General features: G+C 35.3%; 1 protein-coding gene across 1 annotated transcript in view; it reads right to left on the bottom strand.

Moving 5' to 3' along the window:
• DOK6 (docking protein 6) overlaps positions 1-24,520 on the bottom strand; it is a 416,007-nt gene that overhangs the window by 225,059 nt on the left and 166,428 nt on the right. The window contains exon 3 of the mRNA XM_024133945.3: positions 12,417-12,531. Within this exon, the coding sequence (XP_023989713.1) occupies positions 12,417-12,531 (115 nt within the window). The remainder of the gene's footprint in view (positions 1-12,416; positions 12,532-24,520) is intronic.

Genomic DNA, 24,520 nt, shown 5'->3' with positions numbered 1-24,520 from the left:
AATAAGTGGTGCTGGGAAAACTGGACAGCTACATCTAAAAGAATGAAATTAGAACACTCCCTAACACCATACACAAAAATAAATGCAAAATGAATTCGAGACCTAAATGTAAGACTGGACACTATAAAACTCTTAGAGCAAAACATAGGAAGACCACTCTTTGACATAAATCACAGCAAGATCTTTTTTGATCCACCTCCTAGAGTAATGGAAATAAAAACAATAATAAACAAATGGGACCTAATGAAATGTCAAGCTTTTGCACAGCAAAGGAAACCATAAACAAGATGAAAAGTCAACCCTCAGAATGGGAGAAAATATTTGCAAATGAATCATCGTGCAAAGAATTAATCTCTAAAATATATAAACAGCTCATGCAGCTCAATATTAAAAAAACAAACAACCTAATCCAAAAATGGGCAGAAGACCTAAATAGACATTTCTCCAAAGTAGACATTCAGGTGACCAAGAAGCACAGGAAAAGCTGCTCAACATCACTAATTATTTGAGAAATGCAAATCAAAACTGCAATGAGGTACCACCTCACCAGTTAGACCAGTTAGAATGGGCATCATCAGAAAATCTACAAACAACAAATGCTGGAGACAGTGTGGAGAAAATGGAACCCTCTTGCACTGTTGGTGGGAATGTAAATTGATACAGCCACTATGGAGAACAGTATGGAGGTCCCTTAAAAAACTAAAAATAGAATTACCATATGATCCAGCAATCCCACTACTATACCCAGAGAAAACCATAATTCAAAAAGACACATGCACCCCAATGTTCACTGCAGAACTGTTTACAATAGCCAGGTCATGGAAGCAACCTAAATGCCCATCGACAGACGAATGGATAAAGAAGTTGTGGTACATATATATAATGGAATATTATTTAGCCATAAAATGGAATGAAATTGAGTCATTTGTTGAGACGTGGATGGATCTAGAGACTGTCATACAAAGTGAAGTAAGTCAGAAAGAGAAAAACAAATATCGTATATTAACACATGTATGTGGAACCTAGAAAAATGGTACAGATGAACAGGTTTGCAGGGCAGAAGTTGAGACACAGATGTAGAGAACAAACGTATGGACGCCAAGGGGGAAAACTGTGGTGGGGTGGGGATGGTGGATGTGTATAAAACTGATGACTAATAAGAACCTGCAGTGTAAACAAACAAACAAACAAACAAAACAACTAATACTAAACTTTCTTTGGGTATTTGTATGGAAATATTTTAATATAAATGTTTCAGACATTACATGAAATTTCTAAAAAAACAAAAAACAAACCCAAAGATACAGGATTTGGGAAATATAATGTGAATAAACTGAAACGTGATTAACTGATATCCAGGTATTTCAGGTACAAAGTAATACTTATGCAAAACTTTTAAAAAATTTAATAAGTTTATGGATATATTGGGATTTGGGTTTTGCCCAAATAGTTTTCATTTTTAATGTGGGGCAATTTATTCATGAATATTCCATTACAAATTTAAAGTGGGAAAAACTATAGAAATAAGTTCACTATATTACAGAATAAATTCAATGCTTCAAATAATTATTTAGGAAATTAACCAGGTTGTTCAGACTTTAAATATTACTTGCCCTGAATTATTTGGAGATAACTTTTCAGATTTCATATACTGACAAAGACAGACATAGCTGAGCTCTTCCTTTCCTTTTCTCTTTTCCTTAATGAAGGTAACAGAATCTATTACCCAACCTCTGGGTTTCCAACATCTAAGCCATCTGTTCCTTTATTCACTAGGCATTGAACATACTCCAAAAAAAAAAAAAAAAAAAAGAATCAACATGGGCTCTCTTTTCAAGGAATGGCAGAATGCAGAAATGTTCATTTGTATTCAAGAATGTTTTATTCATAGTTGTTACAGCAGACCTGGTGGGCCATGGTGATTTGCACACACACACACAGCACACTGATCACCACCCCCCACTCCCCATCACAACACAGAGCAATCTGTTATTTGGCAATTTAAATAATTTTTCCTATCGGGCAGTCAAATTAGTCTCCCAAACTTGTTTTGAAAAACAATGATCTCTTTGATAAAGGAAGATGATAAACATATGATTATAACAAAATTTCAGTATAAACTTTACTCATTCATTAATTCAACAAATTTTTATTAGCACTGTGGTGCTGGTAATTCCAGGAGGAGAAAGACACCAGGGTTATGTCTTCATTGAACTTAAAATCCTACAGAGCAGAGAGGTTTTGAAGAAGGTACATGAAGTCCAAGTTCCAGTGCTATGGGGGAATAGAGCAGAGGTACTAAGATGAGGGGCAGGAAGCATGAGATCCTACACTGAGGATGGAAGGAAATGTAGAGATGGTTGGTTGAAGTGTGCGGGGGGCATACTAGGCTGGGGGAGCTCATACAAGGTCTACACGTTAGGGAGGAGCAAGACACACACGTATGTATGCGTGCACACGTGTCTTTTTACTCATGAATCATACACAAGTTACATAGGTACACGTTAGGATTATTTTTATTGTTTGTTGTTATTGCTGTCAGTTTCTTTTTAGCATGTTAGACTACACCACGTTTTATTTCTGCAATTCTTTCTCTGTCTTTTAACTTAAAAATACATCATAGGTGACCTTACAGATAACTGATATAGCGCTAGTATTTTATTGCAAGTTTTACTGAGATAATTGTAGATTCACTAGTAATAATAAGAAATACTACAGAGAGATCCTGTGTATATTTTGACCACTTTCTTCTCTCTGACCCCAATGTTAATATTTTGAAAAATTATAGTACAACATCACAACCAGGATACTGACATTGGAAATCCACTGATTTTATTCAGATTTCCTCAGTTTTACTCGTACTTACTTGTGTGTGTGTGTGTGTGTGTGTGTGTGTGTGTGTGTGTGTTAAATTCTACACAGTTTATCACCTTGTGGATTTGTGTGTGCACCACCACAATCAAGATAACTGCTCAAGTCCAATACAAGTTCGTGTTACCCTTTTATGACCATACACTCCCCGTCTCCACACCCCCAAACCCCTACCTTAACCTCTGGCAACTAAACTGTCCTCCATTTGTAAAATGTGTCATTTCACAGATGTTGTATAAGTGAAATCACAAAGTATATAATCTTTGGGGATTGGCTTTTTTTCACTGGGCCTAATTCACTTGAGATTCACCCAGGCTGCTGCATATATTAAACATTTGTTCCTTTTTACTGCTGAGGAGTAGTTCACAGTATGAGTATACCACAGTTTGTTGAAGGACCTCTGGGCTCTTTCCAGTTTTTGACTATTATGAATAAAGCTATTATGAACATTTTTGTACAGGTGTATATGTGTGTGTGAACATAAGTTTTCTTTTTTTCCCCTGAGATAAATGTCCAAGAGTGCAATTGCTGGATTGTGTAATAATTACATATTTAGTTTTATAAGAAGCTGCCACCCACTTTCCACAGTGGCTGGACCACTTTACATTCCCACCAGCAACATATGAGTGATCCAGTTTCCCTGCAACCTCTCAAACATTTAGTGGTATCACTATTATTTTTTTTAATTTCAGCCATTCAGATAGGTGCACAGTGATACCTCATTATGGTTTAATTTGCATTTCCCTGATGATTAACTTTTTAAAAACTTGGATATATTCATGGGAATGTTCACATATGCATAATTTCATATAAATGGGATATTTTATATATACTGGGTATTTTCTTCTGTTCATTTTATTTTCTTACTTTTCCTTTTTGCTTGCCTTTTTTTAACCCATCTTCCTTTCTATCTACCTTATTATCATCTCCTCGTCCCAGGTAATGCTTGTTAAAACACACGCTTTTTCAATTTTTTCTTTTACAAAATGGGATTATTCACTACATACTTCTCTGCTGGTTGTTTTGCTTGAAGAACTACACTTCTTAGAAATGTCTTCAAGTTAATTGGGTTAATTAGAATTCTTCCTATTGATTGCATAATATTTCATGATAAGGATATACCATAATTTATTCAATGATTTTCCAGATAGGCATTCACTTGTTTCCAATTTTGTTGTCATTACACATAATGTATAATACAAAGGATATGTTCCCAAGAAGGTTCACTGAGTCAAGGGTATTCATGTTTATAATGGCAGTTGTCAGTTTTCTTGAAAGAAATAATTGAAACAATTCACATTCTCACTAGCCATTATGAGAGTACATTTTAATCTTCATTTTCATTAGAAGTAAATGTGAGAGCTCCTTTTAATCTTGCTATTTTAGTTTTCACATCTGACTGCTTTTCAGTTTGAGTCTGTTTTCCATGTAATTTTGTCATTTTATTAAAAGATATAGACTACCTCCATCTTAATATCTATCTGAAAAACATAATTTGCAAGAAAAAAATACTCAAATTCCTTGTTTTTAAGTACTTCCTTTTTTCCCATTGGCATGCCACGAAGTTAAGACAATTTAAAAAAAATTGTGCCATGGCTTCTTAAACACTTTTACTACCATCTAAAAGTAGACTGTTACATCTACACATAAAAAAATGGTTTAAAAAATAAATAATACTTTCAAATTAATCATAATTTAAACTAGTTGAAAACTCTGCAAGAAATGCAGAAAAAAGCATTCTTCATTTTTACACTTAGATCTTGCCTCAGTCTCACTGTCAGGATATTCTTCCATTGAAATTTAAGGCCATTTTCTTTTAAAGAAGAGCCTTTCATTTCTCAAAAATCTTACATGAACCCATGAAACTACCACCACTGCCAAAAAAGAAAACAAAAGCTTCCAATTTCAGACCTGTGGGTTACAACTGTGAGTCTAAATTTCAGAATTATGTAGAAACATAATTCAATATCATTCTTATCCAAAATAAGATGCTCTGGTATTGCCTATGTACCCACAACACAACTCAGTACAAATAAAAATTGTAAAACAACAGTGAAAATTGAAACATACAAACAATAAAGAAAAGGCTCTTTTATCTGTTTTGGAAAGCCAATTTTCTGGTTGTTGTTAGTTTTGTTTTTTGTTTTTTTAAACATCTTTATTGCAGTATAATTGCTTAAAAATGTTGTGTTAGTTTCTGCTGTATAACAAAGTAAATCAGCTATAGGTATACAAATATCTCCATATCCCCTCCCTCTTGCATCTCTCTCCCACCCTCCCTATTCCACCCCACTAGGTGGTCACAAAGCACCGAGCTGATCTCCCTGTGCTATGCGGGTGCTTCCCACCATCTATTTTACATTTGGTAGTGTATATATGTCAATGTCACTCTCTGACTTCGTCTCAGCTTACACTTCCCCCTCCCCATGTCCTCAAGTTCATTCACTACGTCTGCGTTTTTATTCCTGTCTGTGCCTAGGTTCTTCAGAACCATTATTTTTTTTTTAGATTCCATATATATGTGTTAGCATACGGTATTTGTTTTTCTCTTTCTGACTTACTTCACTCTCTATAACAGACTATAGGTCCATCCACCTCACTACAAATAACTCAATTTCATTTCTTTTTATGGCTGAGTAATATTCCATTGTATATATGTGCCACATCTTCTTTATCCATTCATCTGTCGATGGACACTTAGGTTGCTTCCATGTCCTGGATATTATAAATAGAGCTGCAGTGAACATTCTGGTACATGCCTCTTTTTCAATTATGGTTTTCTCAGGGTATATGCCCAGTAGTGGGATTGCTGGGTTGTATGGTAGTTCTACTTTTAGTTTTTAAGGAACCTTCTTACTGTTCTCCATAGTGGCTGCATCAATTTACTTTCCCACCAACAGTGCAAGAGGGTTCCCTTTTCTCCACACCCTCCCCAGCATTTATTATATGTAGATTTTTTGATGATGGCCATTCCTACTGGTGTGAGGTGCTACCTAATTGTAGGTTTGATTTGCATTTCTCTAACAATTAGTGATGTTGAGCATCTCTTCATGTGTTGGTTGCCAATTGGATATCCACTTTGGAGAAATGTCTATTTAGATCTTTCCATTTTTGGATTGGGTTATTTGTTTTTCTGATATTGAGCTGCATGAGCTGCTTGTATATTTTGGAGATTAATCCTGGTCAGTGGCTTCATTTACAAATATTTTCTCCCACTCTGAGGGTTGTCTTTTCATCTTCTTTATGGTTTACTTTGCTGTGCAAAAGATTTTAAGTTTCATTAGGTCCCATTTATTTTTGTTTTTATTTCCATTTCTCTAGGAGGTGGATCAAAAAGGATCTTGCTGTGATTTATATAATAGACGGTTCTTCCTATGTTTTCCTCTAAGAGTTTTATACTGTCTGGCCTTACATTAAGGTCTTTCATCCATTTTGAGTTTATTTTGGGGTACGGTGTGAGGAAGTGTTCTAATTTCATTCTTTTACATGTAGCTGTCCAGTTTTCCCATCACCACTTATTGAAGAGGCTGTCTTTTCTTCATTGTATATTCTTGCCTCCCTTATCAAAAATAAGGTGACCATAAGTGCATGGATTTATCTCTGGGCTTTCTATCCTGTTCCATTGATCTATAGTTCTGTTTTTGTGCCAGTAGCATACTATCTTGATTACTGTAGCTTTGTAGTATAGTCTGAAGTCTTGGAGCCTGATTCCTCCAGCTCCGTTTTTCTTTCTCAAGATTGCTTTGGCTATTCAGGGTCTTTTCTGTTTCCATACAAATTGTGACATTTTTAGTTCTCATTCTGTGAAAAATGCCATTGGTAATTTGATAGGGATTGCGTTGAATGTGTAGATTGCTTTGGGTAGTATAGTCATTTTCACAATGTTGATTCTTCGATTCTAAGAACATGGTATATCTCTCCATCTGTTTGCATCATCTTTAATTTCTTTCATCAGTGTCTTATACTTTTCTACATACAGGTCTTTTGTCTCCTTTTATTCTTTTTGTTGCAATGGTGAATGGGAGTGTTTCCTTAATCTGACTTTCAGATTTTTCATCGTTAGTGTATAGGAATGCAAGAGATTTCTGTTCATTTATCTGTATCCTGCTACTTTACCAAATTCATTGATTAGCTCTAGTAGTTTCCTGGTAGCATCTTTAGGATTCTCTATGTATAGTATCATGTCATCTGCAAACAGTGACAGATTTACTTCTTTACCAATTTGGATTCCTTTTATTTCTTTTTCTTCTTTGATCGCTGTGGCTAAAACTTCCAGAACTATATTGAATAATAGTGGTGAGTGGGAAACCTTGTCTTGTTCCTGATATTAGTCGAAATGGTTTCAGTTTTTCACCACTGAGAACGATGTTGGCTGTGGGTTTGTCAAATATGGCCCTTATTATGTTGAGATAAGTTCCCTCTATGCCTACTTTCTGGAAGGTTCTTTTCATAAATCGGTGTTGAATTTTGTCAAAAGCTTTGTCTGCATCTATTGAGATTATCAGATGTTTTTTATCCTTCAATTTGCTAATGTGGTGTATCACACTGATTTGCGTATATTGAAGACTCCTGGCATTCCTGGGACAAATCCCACTTGATCATGGTGTATGATCCTTTTAATGTGCTGTTGGATTCTGTTAGCTAATATTTTATTCAGGATTTTTGCATCTATGATCATCAGTGATATTGGCCTGTAGTTTTTTTGTGTGTGTGTGTGACATATTTGTCTGGTTTCAATATCAGGGTGATAGTGGCCACACAGAATGAGTTTGGGAGTGTTCCTCCCTCTACTATATTTTGGAAGACTTTGGTAGGGTAGGTGTGAGCTCTTCTCTAAATGTTTGATAGAATTCTCCTGGGAAGCCATCTGTTCCTGGGCTTTTGGTTGTTGGAAGATTTTTAATCACAGTTTCAATTTCAGTGCTTTTGATTGGTCTGTTTATATTTTCTATTTCTTCCTGGTTCAGTCTTGGAAGGTTGTGCTTTTCTAAGAATTTGTCCATTTCTTCCAGGTTGTCCATTTTATTGGCATAGAGTTGCTTGTAGTAATCTCTCGTGATCCTTTGTATTTCTGCAGTGTCAGTTGTTACTTCTCCTTTTTCACTTCTAAATCTGTTGATTTGAGTGTTCTCCTTTTTCTTCTTGATGAGTCTGGCTAATGGTTTATGAGTTTTGTTTATCTTCTCAAAGAACCAGCTTTTACTTTTACTGATCTTTGCTATTGTTTCCTTCATTTTTTTTCATTTATTTCTGATCTGATCTTTATGATTTCCTTCCTTCTGTTAACTTTGGGGTTTTTTTGTTCTTCTTTCTCTAATTGCTTTAGGTGTGAGATTAGGCTGTTTATTTTACATTTTTCTTGTTTCTCGAGGTAGGATTGTATGGCTATAAACTTCCTTCTTAGAACTGCTTTTTGCTGCATCCCATAGGTTTTGGGGCATCGCGTTTTCACTGTCATTTGTTTCTAAGTATTTTTTGATTTTCTCTTTGATTTCTTCAGTGATCTCTTGGTTATTTAGTAGTGTATTGTTTAGCCTCATGTGTTTGTATTTTTTCCAGTTTTTTCCCTGTAATTGATATGTAGTCTCATAGCGTTGTGATCGGCAAAGATACTTGATAAGATTTCAGTTTTCTTAAATTTACTAAGGCTTGATTTGTGACCCAAGATATGATCTATCCCGGAGAATGTTCCATAAACACTTGAGAAGAAAGTGTATTCTGTTCTTTTTGGATGGAATGTCCTATCAATATCAATTAAGTCCATCTTGTTTAATGTGTCATTTAAAGCTTGTGTTTCCTCTTTTATTTTCATTTTGGATGATCTCTCCATTGGTGAAACTCCGGTGTTAAAGTCCCCTTCTATGATTTTGTTACTGTTGATTTCCCCTTTTATGGCTGTTAGCATTTGCCTTCTGTTTAAGGTGCTGCTATGTTGGGTGCATAAATATTTACAACTGTTATGTCTTCTTCTTGGATTGATCCCTTGATCATTATGTAGTGTCCTTCTTTGTCTCTTGTAAGAGTCTTTATTTTAAAGTCTGTTTTGTCTGATATGAGAATTGCTACTCCAGCTTTCTTTTGATTTCCATTTTCATGGAATATCTTTTTCCAACCCCTCACTTTCAGTCTGTATGTGTCCCTAGGTCAGCAGTGGGTCTCTTGTAGACAGCATATATACACGTCTTGTTTTTGTATCCATTCAGCCAGTCTATGTCTTTTGGTTGGAGCATCTAATCCATTTACATTCAAGGTGATATTGATATGTATGTTATTACCATTTTCTTAATTGATTTGGGGTCACTTTTGTGGGTCTTTTTCTTCACTTGTGTTTCCTGCTTAGAGAAGTTCCTTTAGCATTTGTTGTAAAGCTGGTTTGGTGGTGCTGAAACCTCGTATCTTTTTCTTGTCTATAAACCTTTTGATTTCTCCGTCGAATCTGAATGAGATCCTTGCCGGGTCGAGTAATCTTGGTTGTAGGTTTTCCCCTTTCATCACGTTAAATATGTACTGCCACTCCCTTCTGGCTTGCATGGTTTCTGCTGAAAGATCACCTTTTAACATTAAGGGAATTCCCTTGTATGTTCTTTGTTGTTTTTCCCTTGCTGCTTTTAATATTTTTTCTTTGTATTTAATTTTTGATCGTTTGATTAATATGTGTCCTGGAGTGTTTCTCTTTGGGTTTATCCTGTGTTTTTGTATCCATTCAGCCAGTCTATGTCTTTTGGTTGGAGCATCTAATCCATTTACATTCAAGGTGATATTGATATGTATGTTATTACCATTTTCTTAATTGATTTGGGGTCACTTTTGTGGGTCTTTTTCTTCACTTGTGTTTCCTGCTTAGAGAAGTTCCTTTAGCATTTGTTGTAAAGCTGGTTTGGTGGTGCTGAAACCTCGTATCTTTTTCTTGTCTATAAACCTTTTGATTTCTCCGTCGAATCTGAATGAGATCCTTGCCGGGTCGAGTAATCTTGGTTGTAGGTTTTCCCCTTTCATCACGTTAAATATGTACTGCCACTCCCTTCTGGCTTGCATGGTTTCTGCTGAAAGATCACCTTTTAACATTAAGGGAATTCCCTTGTATGTTCTTTGTTGTTTTTCCCTTGCTGCTTTTAATATTTTTTCTTTGTATTTAATTTTTGATCGTTTGATTAATATGTGTCCTGGAGTGTTTCTCTTTGGGTTTATCCTGTATGGTACTCTCTGTGCTTCCTGTACTTGATTGACTATTTCCTTTCCCATGTTAGGGAAGTTTTCAACTATAATCTCTTCCAATAATTTCTCAGTCCCTTTCGTTTTCTCTTCTTCTTTTGGGACCCCTACAATTCGAATGTTGCTGTGTTTAATGTTGTCCCAGAGGTCTCTGAGACTGTCCTCAATTCTCTTCATTCTTTTTTCTTTATTCTGCTCTGTGGTAATTATTTCCACTATTTTATCTTCCTGGTCACTTATTCGTTCTTCTGCCTCAGTTATTCTGGTATTGATTCCTTCTAGAGAATTTTAAATTTCATTTATTGTGTTGTCCATCATTGTTTGTTTGCTCTTTGTTTCTTCTAGGTCCTTGTTAAACGTTCTTGTATTTTCTCCATTCTATTTCCAAGATTTTGGATCATCTTTACTATCATTACTCTGAATTCTATTTCAGGTGGACTGCCTATTTCCTCTTCATTTGTTTGGTCTGGTGGGTTTTTACCTTGCTCCTTCATCTGCTGTGTGTTTCTCTGTCTTCTCATTTTGCTTAACTTACTGTGTTTGGGGTCTCCTTTTAGCAGGCTGCAGGCTTGTAGTTCCCATCGTTTTTTGTGCCTGCCCCCGTGGGTAAGGTTGGTTCAATGGGCTGTGTAAGTTTCCTGGTGGAGGGGACTAGTACTAGTGCCTGGGTTCTGGTAGATGAGGCTGGATCTTGTCTTTCTGGTGGGCAGGACCACATCCAGTGCTGTGTTTTGGGGTGTCTGTGACCTTATTATGATTTTAGGCAGTCTCTCTGCTAATGGGTGGGGTTGTGTTCCTGTCTTGCTAGTTGTTTGGCATAGGGTGTCCAGCGCTGGAGCTTGCTGGTCATTGAGTGGAGCTGGGTCTTAGCATTGAGATGGAGATCTCTGGGAGAGCTCTCGCCATTTGATATTACGTGGCGCCAATGTCCTGAACTCGGCTCTCGCATCTCAGAGGCTCAGGCCTGACCCCCCGCCAGAGCACCAAGACCCTGTCAGCCACACGTCTTTTGGGAAGTCTAAGATCTTCTGCCAGCATTCAGTAGGTCTTCTGTAGGAGTGGTTCCACATGTAGACGTATTTTTGATGTATTTGTGGGCAGGAAGGTGATCTCCACGTCTTACTCTTCTGCCATCTTGAAGGTCCTCCTCTGGTTGTTGTTAGTTTCAATATGCAACATTATTTAAGAGCTCAGAGAAAAGTGAGGTTGTGCAGTTGTAAGACAATGAACACTAAGGCACAAATACTTTTGGATATTAATATATGATACCAGCAAGTTTGGGATGGGTTCTATTACCACATGGGGATTTATATTACCAGTTAACAGACTTCTATGCAACCGCCAAAAAGACAATTTTTAATGATGAAATGAGGTCAGATGACTAGTGAAGAAAGGTACATAAAAGGAATAAAGGCATTCAAGGAAAGAGGAACACTTTGATACATTCTAATTCAATTTAGCAAAGCTAAGACAAGTGTAGGTGAGGAGGTATGAGCAATTTATTTAGGCAAAGTGACTTTATGTTTTTGAATAACATAACCTGGTAATAAATATACCTATAAACTTTAACCATAAATACAGAAACTTTACTCCCTTTTAAAAATTACTCAACAAAGCTTCTCCTAAAGACTCATCTATTATTTGAAATTCACATCTTTCAAATCCTTAATGCTTTTTGCTTACATCCATTATAAAATGAATACACCATTTCCCTGAGCAAAATCTTTAAAAAACTATAATAAGCCAACTAATATATTACACAGCACACGGATTCCAAAATCAAAAACACTGCAAGTTCCAACGATAACCTGCCTTGTGTCTCAATAATGTCAGAGTGTTTTATGAACTGGGATGCTAAAATTCAATCTGAAAGGTATTTCACTGTAATACTGAGAATCCATGAAGGCAACCAATCACTCAAAGTTCTGTTTTGAAATGTTTGGGGACCGCGGCTGTGCCGTGCCACACTCTTGCACAGCAGCACTGTTATCGTGCTACCAACTGCCTCCAGCTGCACACTCAGCAAGGACCAGAACACAAAGCATGCGCTTGCCCTAACAGCTTCTCACCGGCATTGTTTATTTAATTCTCCGAGCTTGAAAGGAAACCTCAAGAGTCCTCAGACCACCTGGGAGCAAAAGCCTGACACATAATAAACAAGCACCCAAAACATCTGTAGAAATAGATACACTGAGCTTCTTACTAAAGTCTTCCACAGCACATTCTCATCACAATAAGCCATCCTATTCAGTGGTAGATCTTAATCCATCTGGGCTATTGTCTCAGAAGCAACTCCATGTCTTCAAGCTGGAGACAAGGCTATAATTGCTTACCTGATTCACAGGCAAATGTCTTTGACGTTTCATCATGAAAGATAATTGCCACTGCATGCTTCTTTGTCTCTCGAGGCAGCCTGGTTATATTTTTGATGTTGTGCAGTTCAGTTACCTTGAAAGAAAAATATTTTTAACTTAGTGTACAGTACATGCTATATATCAGTGCTTACACAAAATGATCAGTTATTACTGTCTTAAGCCACTTTGCGATGGCTATTTTTACTTGGTAGCCAGGTATGATGTACTGGGTAAAAGGAACTGCTATAAATAGGCCTTTAGTCATGTGGTGGTCAGGCATGGATGAAGGGACGTGTTCCACAGTCCTGTCATTAGGTATCAGTCTTTAGTGAGCCTGTGCCTCTGGATTGTGAGCTTAACAAGTGTTTCTGAGTCCTCCCTAACCATAGGTGGGAGAGGATGGCTAGAGTGGGCAGAAACTGGGTATTTACCTTGTCTTTAACAAGGGTACCAGTTTTGACTTGATCAATATTCAATGCTTTCACTTTATCACACATTTTAACTGAAAATGAAGAATTTTGGTGAAGGGAAATGATTTAATTCCATTTATGATTCACAGTGCCATCCTAGAAGCACTATCAATCACTAACTAGTGTTCTAAGTGAAAAAAATAAACAGATATACTTATATATTTAAAAAATTTTGGTCCCCCATTTGTGAAGATGATACCTCTGATGTTGATTAGGATATACTAGTATAAAAATAGTTTAAATGACCAATTCATGGCTAAAAATTGTACTGATGACACATAATATCTGTAAAATAAAACTATGTGGCTACTTGTTAAAGAGCTTTATGTTTTTTGTCATATTTCCTTTTAAAATCTGTAGTGATCTAGACTTCTAGCCTCATAAAATAACATGCTTATCACTCAGTGTTGCTGTGTAGGCTGTCCATAGGGGCCCTTTTGTTCTTTGTCACAATGAATTTACAGTCTACTGTCTACATTCTACATTGCAGGAAAATTCATTTTAATATATCTTTTCTTCATATTTGTTTTTTTCTCTCTCCTTGTCATTATCTCATTTAAGAATAACATGCAAAATTAAAATGGGTAAGATAAGTGATTTTAAGTTAAATAAACTAAAAATGATGCTTCATATATATGCATATATATAAACACCTATATGCATTCATTTGTGAATTATACATATACTATATCTATATCTATCTATCTATCTATTTGGAAATACTCATTTTCTCTTCCAGGAAAGAATAATTAGACACTAATATCTTACAGTGTCTGAGGTCTAATACTCTGGGGAGAAAGATGAGAATTTTTTTTGGAACAATGATTTGCATATTATATTTAAAGTACATTAAAGCATGTTCTCAATGATAAACTCTTGAATTTTTAAATGATTTGATAACTGACTCAAGTAATATTTAAGCCAAATTTTTTTCTAAAATAGTAAGTTAAAGATATTTTAAAAAGAAATATTATTTTCAAGTGTTATTAATTTTAAATAAACAAATTATCTTATCAAAATTAAATAGAGACTAAAAGCAATGAAGATTATGTGTTGCTTAAGAACTGATGCAATTTATGTCAGGTGAGCATAAAGTGATATGCTGCTATGTACATTATATATAATATCTAGTTGTACCAAACAATATCATAAAAACATTTACTATTCTGCTCAAAGGTCTTTCCAAATATGTTTATTTACAAATATAAAAGAATATTGGAACAGATATTGTGGATTACATCTTTTTTTTGTCACCTCATAGCAAAAAATCAACAGAACAAATTAATAAATACCTAGCAAAATGCAGCAAGCACTAATCAATTTCTAACTTTAGTGCCTTAGGCAATCTGACAGATGATGTAGTTCAAACAAAGTGTTTGCTCTTCTGTAAAATTTACATTTAGAAGTGTAGAGAACCTCTTCAAGCAGACATTGTTACACTGGTTTCCACAATAGTGCAAGGCTTTTTGTTGTTGATCAATAGTGCGATGCCACCCACTTCAGTGTCTGTCCTAACTCACTGAAGAGATGCCAGAAAGCCAAATACTCATGAGGAGCATAAAATTCCACTTCTCAGTTTGTCTTGGTTAGGAAATTCAAGTGTTATACTAGATTATAAAATGTTACAAAATCATACCAGAAGATACCAAAATCATACTTAGAAGATTTTTCTAAGGAGTTGGTATACCTTTGGAATTTGATATATCTTTAATTCAAAATATATTTTTAAAATATTTAAAATCATAACAATTTAGGTCAAGATATACTTGAATCTCCTGTTCTCACTTTTCACTCAGTACTAAATGATTTTACCATCCAGTACAAAACGATTTGTATTTTCTTACATGAAGACAATTTTTAAAAGAATGTCTTTAAATGTTTTAAAATAAAAATGTTTTTATTAGTCTAAAACCTAACAATGTGACATAAGAGTAATTATGAACTTTTATTAAGATTGTGAAATCCTAGAGCATTTCAATAAAATATATCAATAAATTATTACATCATTTAACAATTCAATCCATATATCTGAAATATTGATTTTTCATATTACTATAAAAGGACAAAATTTTAAAGTTTAATAATAAAGCATTAACATAATTACTTTAAATATGAAATCAACAGAATTTAATTAAAGGAAAAATTACTTGCAAATAATTCTGGTTGTTCAAGTCTAAGTCAATAAATGCCACGGTCAATAATTTAAAATATTGAGGTCTAATAAGTGATAGAAGTAAAGCCTAAATATAAACATACCTAAATGATGAGTTCAAAGAAAAAACCCATAATCTTTTTCTGTAGGACTTCATAACATAGTTGGGGCGATAAGATTACAAATGATGGTGATAAACCCTGTGATAGCCAAACAAACACAGAAGAAGAAAGTCTGTATTTCTGCAACCAATTTGTGGATTGGTCACCTGTACCAATCAATGTTATAAGAAACCTGGATTTTAAAGCCTAAGTTAAAAAAGTATATAGACAGCTTCCAAACCTTACTCTCCTGCCCTATTTTGTTCATGTGGGTTATATCTATTAATGATCACAATAAGAAATATTAGTACTTATAAAGTATTCAAAATTTATTAATGTGTTTAAAACTAATAATAAACCATTTTATGATAACACAAATACTATTTTAAAATTTTTAAAAATTTCTTAAATAGGCAAAGAGTGTTAATGTTTTTACATTTTTGCAAAACTCAATGTCTGGCTTAGGAGAAGACAGCTTGATACTCATTTCTACTTCTGAATTCAGATACATGGTTTTGATTAAGTATATACAGAAAATAAGTCCTCACACAGACATGAAGTTGTAAAAGGGAAGAATAGTTTATGAGCATTTTCAGCCAACTGTAGATATTCTTCAATTCTATCTCCAAAGTTGACATATTTCTTTTAAAGGTTATTACCGTGGGGGGTCTGACATAGTGTCATACACGTTTTATACTCTGTTGCATTAAAATCCATAGGTCTCTTTTCACCTTTGACTGATTATGGGTAAAACACTGGTTCACTGAGTTATGAAGATCTTATAAATGTCAACGTATTTCATTATCAATATAAAAACTTCATCAATTATCACCCTCGGTTTCCACAAAAAAAGTCTGTAAGTTTTGAGAAGTTGTTAAGCTCAAGAATGCAGACACAGTAGATGCCCAAATTTTAATTTTCATCTGAAAACTTAAAATTTAGCTTTGTTAATAAATACTGTCAATTGTTTTCTTTGAAGACAGGCTCATTTAGTTCATTTTTGAGAAAATGTCTGAGAAATACCTAAGTCTGAATAACCATAATATTTCTGTCAATCACACTTTCATTAAAATAGGTGTTCTGTGAGAAAATTTTTTTGCCAGTTTGCTTGTAATTTTAACAATCACACAAGTGCTCCCCCTGGAGATAATCATTTCATGTCAGTATGTAGCAGATGTGTTTTATGGGTTCTTACCATTTTTTCACATACAGTATTAAAAAGATGTACTTAAAGGTCTAAATTTAATAAAGTTATTTTTAGTGTTTCATCAAGATGATTCCTAAGTAAAATGAAAATACAATTGACATACGTTTTGTTTGTTCATTTGCTTATTTGGGTGAATATATGATGGTAAAGAATACAATGACTTTAGTCCCATTTATTTTTACTGCTTTGCTTAAGCCTTTGGTGTCATATCCAAAAAAATAATTGTCAAAACCAATGTCAAGGAGATTTTCCCCTGATTGTTTTCCTAGGAATTTTATTGTTTCAGGTCTTACATTTAAGTCTTTAATCCATTTTGACTTTTGTGTACAGTGTAAGAGAAGGTTCCAATTTCATTCTTTTTCATGTGCATATCCAGTTTTCCCAGCAACAATTATTGATGACACTACCCCTTTCCCATTGTCTCTCCTTGGCACTCTTGTTGAAAATTAGTTGATGAAATATATATATATATTATTTCTGGGCTCTCTATTCTGTTCCACTGTTATCTTTGCCTACTTCTATGCCATTGTCATACTGTTTTTATTACTATAGCTTTGTAATATAATTTTAAATGAGGAAGTGTGATGCCTAAAGCTTTCTCAAGATTGCTTTGGCTGTTCAGGGACTTTTGTGGTTTGATACAAATTTTAGAATTGTTTTTTCTAATTCTGTGAAAAATGCCTTTGGAATTTTGATAGCAATGGACTGGATATTGTATATTGCTTTGGGAAGTATTGCTATTTTAACAATATTAATTCTTTCAGTCTATGAACACAGTATATTTCTATTTATACCTGCTTCAATTTTTTTTCATCAGTGTGTAATAGTTTTCAGTGTACAGGTCTTTTACCTCCTTAGTTAAATTTATTCTTAAGTATTTCATTTTTTTGATACTATTGTAAATGGGACTGTTTTCTTGATTTCCTTTTTGGAGATATCATCACTGGTATAAAAAATGCAACTGATTTTTGTATGTTGACTTTTTATCCTACAGCGTTACTGAATTCATTTATTAGTTCTAACATTTTTTATGGAGTCTTTAGGTTTTCCACATATATGATCATGTCATCTGCAAAAAGCAATAATTTTACTTCTTCCTTTCTGATTTTGATGCCTTTTATTTCTCTTTCTTATCTTACTGCTCTTTCTATTACTTCCAGTACTATTTTGAATAGAAGTGGTGAGAGTTGGCATCCTTGTCTTTACCAGATCTTAGAGTAAAAGCTTTCAGTTTTCCTCCATTGATTATGATGTTAGCTGTGGGCCTTTCACAAATGGGCTTTATTTTCTTGAGGAAATTTCCTTCTGTACCTATTTTGTTGAGAGGTTTTTTTAAAAATTATGAATGGATTTTTGACTTTGTCAAATACTTTTTCTGCAGCCATTGAGATGATCACGTGTTTTTTTAATCTTTCATTTTTTTATGTCAAGTATTACATTGATTGATGTGCATATGTTAAACCAACTTTGCATCCCAGGGATAAATCCCACTTTGTCGTTATGTATAATCTTTTTGATGTGCTGTTGAATTCAGTTTGCTAGTATTTTACTGTGGATTTTTGCATCTATGTTCATCAGAGATATTGACCTTTCTTTTCTTGTGGTTTCTTTGCCTTTGCTTGCCTTTAGTATCAAGGTGATGCTGGCCCCATAAAAGGCCAGCATTTGGAAGTAATTCATCTACTTCTGTTTTTTTTTTTTTTTTTTTTTGCGGTACGCGGGCCTCTCACTGTTGTGGCCTCTCCCGTTGCGGAGCACAGGCTCTGGACGCGCAGGTTCAGTGGCTATGGCTCACGGGCCTGGCCGCTCCGCGGCATGTGGGATCTTCCCAGACCGGGACACGAACCCATGTCCCCTGCATTGGCAGGCGGATTCTCAACCACTGCGCCACCAGGGAAGCCCTACTTCTGTTTTTTAAAAAGTTTCTGCACAGCAAAGGAAGCAATCAATGAAATGAAAAGGCAACCTATAGATTGGGAGAAAATATTCATAAACCATATATTTGATAAAAGATTAATATCCCAAACATATAAGGAATACATGTACAATACTCAATAGCTAAAAACAAAACAAAACCAAATAACCTAATTAAAACACAGGCAAAGGACCTAATAGATGTTTTTCCAAAGAAGACACACAAATGGCCAACCAACATGAAAAAGGTGTCCAACATCACTAATCATTAGGGAAATACAAATCAAAACCATAAGGAGATATCACCTCATACCTGTTAGGAGGGCTGTTATCAAAAAGTTAAAAGATAAGTGTTGGAGAGGATGTAGAGCAAAGGGAGCCGTGGTACACTGGTAGTGGAAATCTAAACTGGTACAGCCACTATGGAAAACAGTATGGATGTTCCTCAAAAATTAAAAATAGAACTACCACATGATCCATCAATCCCTCTTCTGGGCATATACCCAAAGGAAATGAAATCAGTACATCAAAGAGATATCTGCGATCCCATGTTCATTGCCGCATTATCCACAATAGCCAAGCTATGGAAACAATGCAAGTGTCTGTCAATGAATAAATTGTTAAATACATATAACATATAAAATATGAATATTATTCAGCGTTAAAAGAAAGAGATCTGGCCATTTGTGACATCACACATGAGCCTGGAGGACACTATGCTAAGTGAAATAAGCCAGACAGAGAAAGTAAAACACTGTATGATCTCACTTGTGGAATCTAAAAAAGTTGAATACATGGAAGCAGAGCAGAATAATAGTTAATGGTGTGGAAAGTGGGGAAATATTGGTGAAAGGATACCTAGTTGCAGGTATGTAGGGTGTTAAGTCTAGAGATCTAATGTACAGCATGATGACTATAGTTAATAATACTATATATTGTATTACGTATTGTATTGTGACAAGTTTTCAGGTGCTCTCACCACACACACACACACACACACACACACACACACACACACACCAAGTTAACTATGTGAGGAGATGGATATGTGAATTAGCTTGACTCTAGTCATCATTTTACTATGTATATGTATACCAAAGCAGCATGTTGTACACCTTAAATATATACAAATTTTATCTTTTAAAAAAGAATACAATAACTACTACTATTGTTTGGAGCCATTGCCTTGATTTGTGCTGCAGTTTCACCTATTATTGCCTTTGCACCAAAACAAAGTGAAAATGACAAGTAATATATTAGTACTATGATGGAAAGAGTGTTGTCTTCATGGGCCACTCTGAGATCCACTGCTCCAAATATAGCTTTGTCTCAGGCCCACAACACCTGCTCTGTCATAAAACTCTGTCAAAGTCTACTTCATGAGCACTCTTACTCCTTCCTTTCCACAACCTCACTACTCATCCAGACTCTCACTCTTTCTCATCTTAAATATTTCCATTATTTTTCCGTCAGCTGTCATACTCTTCATCTTCCATTATCTTGTTCACACTGATCGTAGACTAGTATTGTTAACCCAAACATTTGATGCTGCCCCTCACGGCCTTAAAACCATTTAATAACACCTCAAAATTAAGTTCTCACTGCTTAGCAAGGACTTGACAACTGTAATGACTCAGTTCCTACCTGTACATCTAATCTCATCTTTCTCTACACCAACTTTGATCACAAGTTAGGTTCCAGCCATATACAAAATCTTTCAATTTTCCTGAACAGAAACATGCTATTGAAAGCTTATGTAGTCTTTCACAGAATAATCTTCTTGGGGTTCCTTCATCTTCCTGTCAAGCTCACAATCATTCATCAAGACCAGTGGCAAGCCTCCCTTAGTCTCTCCTGAATGACTCATGTACGGTTAATAACTTATCCCTGTTGGTGATGGAGGGGTGGGATGTTTCTCAAGACCTTGACAGCTTGATCTGAATTTGGATGGCTTCTTGACTCATTATGAAACCTGGTTGTGTTCTTACACTGGACTCAGTAAGTAAATTATTGAGTTGTTCCCTTACTAATTCATGTCATTTATTTATTAATTCTTTACATAACTAGACTTCAACAAAGGATTTTTTAATTTTTTTTTTTTTTTTTTTTTGTGATATGCGGGCCTCCCCCTGCTGTGGCCTCTCCCGCCGCGGAGCACAGGCTCCGGACGCGCAGGCTCAGCGGCCATGGCTCACGGGCCCAGCCGCTCCGCGGCACGTGGGATCCTCCCGGACCGGGGCGCGAACCCGGTTCCCCTGCATCGGCAGGCGGACGTGCAACCACTGCGCCACCAGGGAAGCCCCATGGATTTTTTAATTTGCATTTTGACTATATGCTTTTCACAGTGAAGACCAGTAGGCATCTGTTAAGTGATTATTTCTTTCATATTTGATGAGCGAAGAAAAGACTAAAGATAAAGAAGAGGATAGCATACAGCTGCGTTGGGCTATATGTTCTGAAAGGGAGGGCATACTTCTATGTATAACTTATGAAATAAGTCAGAAAGAGAAAAACAAATATTGTATATTAATGCATATATGTGTAATCTAGAAAAATGGTATAGATGATCTTATTTGCAAAGCAGAAATAGAGACACAGACGTAGAGAACAAACATATGGCTACCGAGGGGGAGGGGGGAGGGGCGAACTGGGAGATTGGGATTGACATATATACACTACTATGTATAAAATAGATAACTAACGAGAACCTACTGTATAGCACAGGGAACACTTCTCAGTGCTCTGTGGTGACCTAAATGGGAAGGAAATCCAAAAAAAGAGTGGATATATGTATACGTATAGCTGATTCTCCTTGCTGTACAGTAGAAGCTCAGTAGAAGCTAACACAACATTGTATAGCAGCTATACTCCAATAAAAATTAATATAAAAAAGAACAAACATCAGAGAAGCTGTTTCACTTGTACATCAAAATGGTTAACTAGATTTTACTTGTTCTACCATTACTTAGTTTGGTAGAACTTTCAGGAAGAATCTGATATGGGCTGAAGGACATAGTGATATTTTTTCCAATTAAGCCCAAGTTTTTCAGAGGGATTTTATTTGCATACTAGCAACAGTTAGAATAAACAAATTAAGGTTTATTGCACAATTTAAAAATCATCATACTTTTTATGTTATATACCTTTCCCCTTAGCATAACTGTGCAAATTAAACCAAATATTAGCATTCAATGCAGATCTTACTCACAAGTATAAAATTAATTTTCACTATTTAGTACACAGATAAAAAGTTGAAAAAAGCATATTTACTGAAATTATTTTTTGTTTTAAAGCGTCTTATCAGTTTACTGTCATGACAATTGAGATCAGATACTGCCTATTTAGGCACTCAGTTTCTTTCTTTAAACCTAATCTTATTTTGAAAAGTAAAAGACATTAACTTTCAGATTTTTTCAAGTATATTTAAATGAATTTGAAAATAAATTGCACTTCTCTTTCTTATTAATCTTACTAATAATTCTTCTCAATCCTGACATTTTACTAATCTTCTATGGTTGTTCTAATTAAGTCAGAGTTTTGATTTTTGAGAATAGACATTTTTAGGAGCTAGTTTAATAAAATTCACTTTATTAGGATAGAGAATATTGATTTTCCAATACGAAAAAAAGGTGGAAGTTTTACTGAAGTTTTAAATTATTACAATTAATACATATCAACCTCTTTTGAAAGCTTGAGTCCTAAGTTTTCATAATGCTAATTTAAATATTGGTGTTATTCTATACATTGTATACTTCAATATTCTGGTCATAATATTTGCACAGAAATTTTATAATTGCTTCCTTTCAATATAATTTATATCAATTTTCCAATAGCTGCTTCCTTACATTTGTCTCCTGTCACTCAATAATATGAATGTGTACCATTGAAAAATTCAATAGAACTCATTTTTTAAGCTCCTTGTGACAGATATCATGTACTCTGATACAGACCTCCCATGCTTACTATTTGACAATCCCAACATGCTCATAATCAATAATTACAAGTTCAGTCTTTTAAATCTTTGAAAGACTTAAGGTCTCTCCAATATTAAACTACATTATGAAATGCATCTTCTAGAAAAAATAACTATGGATAAAATTACATTAGAATTAAAATTAACTATAGTAGTCACCATTGGCTGTCTACTCAGCATCCAGTTCCAGTTCCTTCATTCACAACAGAATCTGATTTTTTTCAGTTATGCACCCCTACATCATGCAGCCCAAGTGTCCTGGTAGGCATCTCTCACCCCTAGTATCATGGTAGAACTTGTTACTCCTAGGGTTACAGTCTCCTTGCTTGTGATTAGTTTAAGAAAGAGAACATGACCTAAATATAACCAATGACTTGTGAACAGAAGTCTTCTGGTGGCTTCTGACAAATGTTTTCTTATCTGGAGGTAACCTCCAGATAAAACTAGCCCCCTTCTCCAGTGGATGTTGTCCTGTCTGGATGGCATAATTCAGAGATGCTACAGTTATCATTCTACTAGACTGAAGATGAAGGCAACTCTAAGGATGGCAGCGTAGAGATAGGAAAGAAAAAAAAAAAAAAAAAGAAAAAGAACCCAGGTCCTTAATTTTCATTCTTAAGTAGAATCAAGAATGAACCAAACCCTGAAGCCATTTTCTTTTTCTGGACATGCTGTAATATGTGAAAATGCTCTTCTTTAAGTTGTTTGAATTGGGGTTTCTGTTATTTTCAGCCAAAAACATTCTAACTTATAAAACAGAGAGCTAAGCTTTCCTCATTTAACAATGGGAAATTGCTGTCCCTATGTGGGTGGCCGTCCCACAGTTAAAGTGATGACCAGAATCAGGGCCATGCCTCCTGCTTCTCACACTAGTGATCTTTCCACCAACTTATGCAATAGCTATTGCTCTGAAATTCATGCTATTTAATAATGGCTAATCGAGAAGTTACTACAGGAAGGAGAATTCAACTACCAAAGAGACCCAAATTGTAGGGATGATGAAAGGAATCCCAGAAAAACTCATTACCTTATTACTCCAAAATATTTTGAGGTTGTCTATTATAAAAAACAAAAAGATAATCTATTTTCAGGGCTAAGAAATACAGAACATTAGTACAAAGGAAAAATAAGCACTAAAATAGGAAATGTATATACGTCTTTCTCTCCTCTTCTCTCCCTCCCTCTCTCTCAACATGTGTAAATTTAGTGTCTAATAATATGTTTCACTAACTTAAGAACAAAAAGCCATGAAACAGCTCAGTCAGACCTGGCATCATTCTCACTCTGAGAGGCACAGCTTTGCTACACAGATACTAACAGAGACTCTACAGCCTCTAGGACTTTACTTACTAGATGCACAGTTTTCAATCTTTTAATTACAGTAATGGTTGAATAGCAGCCCACCAAAAGACATGTCCAAGTCCTAAACCCCAGAACCTGTGAACGGGACCTTATTTGGGAAAAGGGTCTTTGCAGCTTTAATTAAGCGAAGGACCTTGAGAGGAGATCACCCTGGATTGAGTGTGGGCCCCACAGCCAATGACCGGTGTCCTTAGAAGAGAAGAGGGGGCTTTGAGGCAGGACACAGTGGACACGGTCACGTGAGTGTGAGGGCAGAGGCGGAAGCGATGCTGCCGCAAGTGAAGGGGTTCCTGGAGCTACCAGAGGCTGGAAAAGGCAAGGGAGGATGCTCCCCTAGAGGCTCTGCAGGGATGCAGACCAGCCGACACCTTGATTCCTGACCTCTGGCCCCCAGAACTGGGAGAGAATAAACTTTTGTGATTTTAAGCCAAATTTGTGGTAGTTTGTTAGGCCAGCCTGGGAAACTAATACGATTATACAGTACTAGTTGAAGATGAACAGCCCAATTTGTGTTTTAAAGTCAGTAGTCTTGAATGAAGGTAAAATGACAGAAAGAAAATGATGAAAAATTTGTATATAGCCCCGTTTCTCTAGTAAGATATCAGTTTCTTAAAAAGCAAAGAATATATCTGTATTTATTTTGAGTCACCTAAAGTATGGTTAACATCAGAAAGTGTCTAAACATAGTTTTCAAAATTGATAGACGGCATGAGAAAAATCACATGGTTACCTCAGCAGATTAAAAAAATAATATAATTGATAAAGTTCAATACCTTTTATGAGAAAAAAACCCTCAATATATCAAGTATAGAAAGGAATTTTCTTTAAAGTTTATTATCAAAATTTATTTTACTTCATGCACAAGTACTAGACACAGTCCCTTTATTACTGGAAACTTGGCAAG

Source organism: Physeter macrocephalus, chromosome 19 (genome assembly GCF_002837175.3).
Source record: "Physeter macrocephalus isolate SW-GA chromosome 19, ASM283717v5, whole genome shotgun sequence".
Classification (NCBI taxonomy): domain Eukaryota; kingdom Metazoa; phylum Chordata; class Mammalia; order Artiodactyla; family Physeteridae; genus Physeter; species Physeter macrocephalus.
The sequence above is the reverse complement of the archived record's forward strand: the minus strand, read 5'-3'. Positions and strand labels throughout refer to the sequence as shown.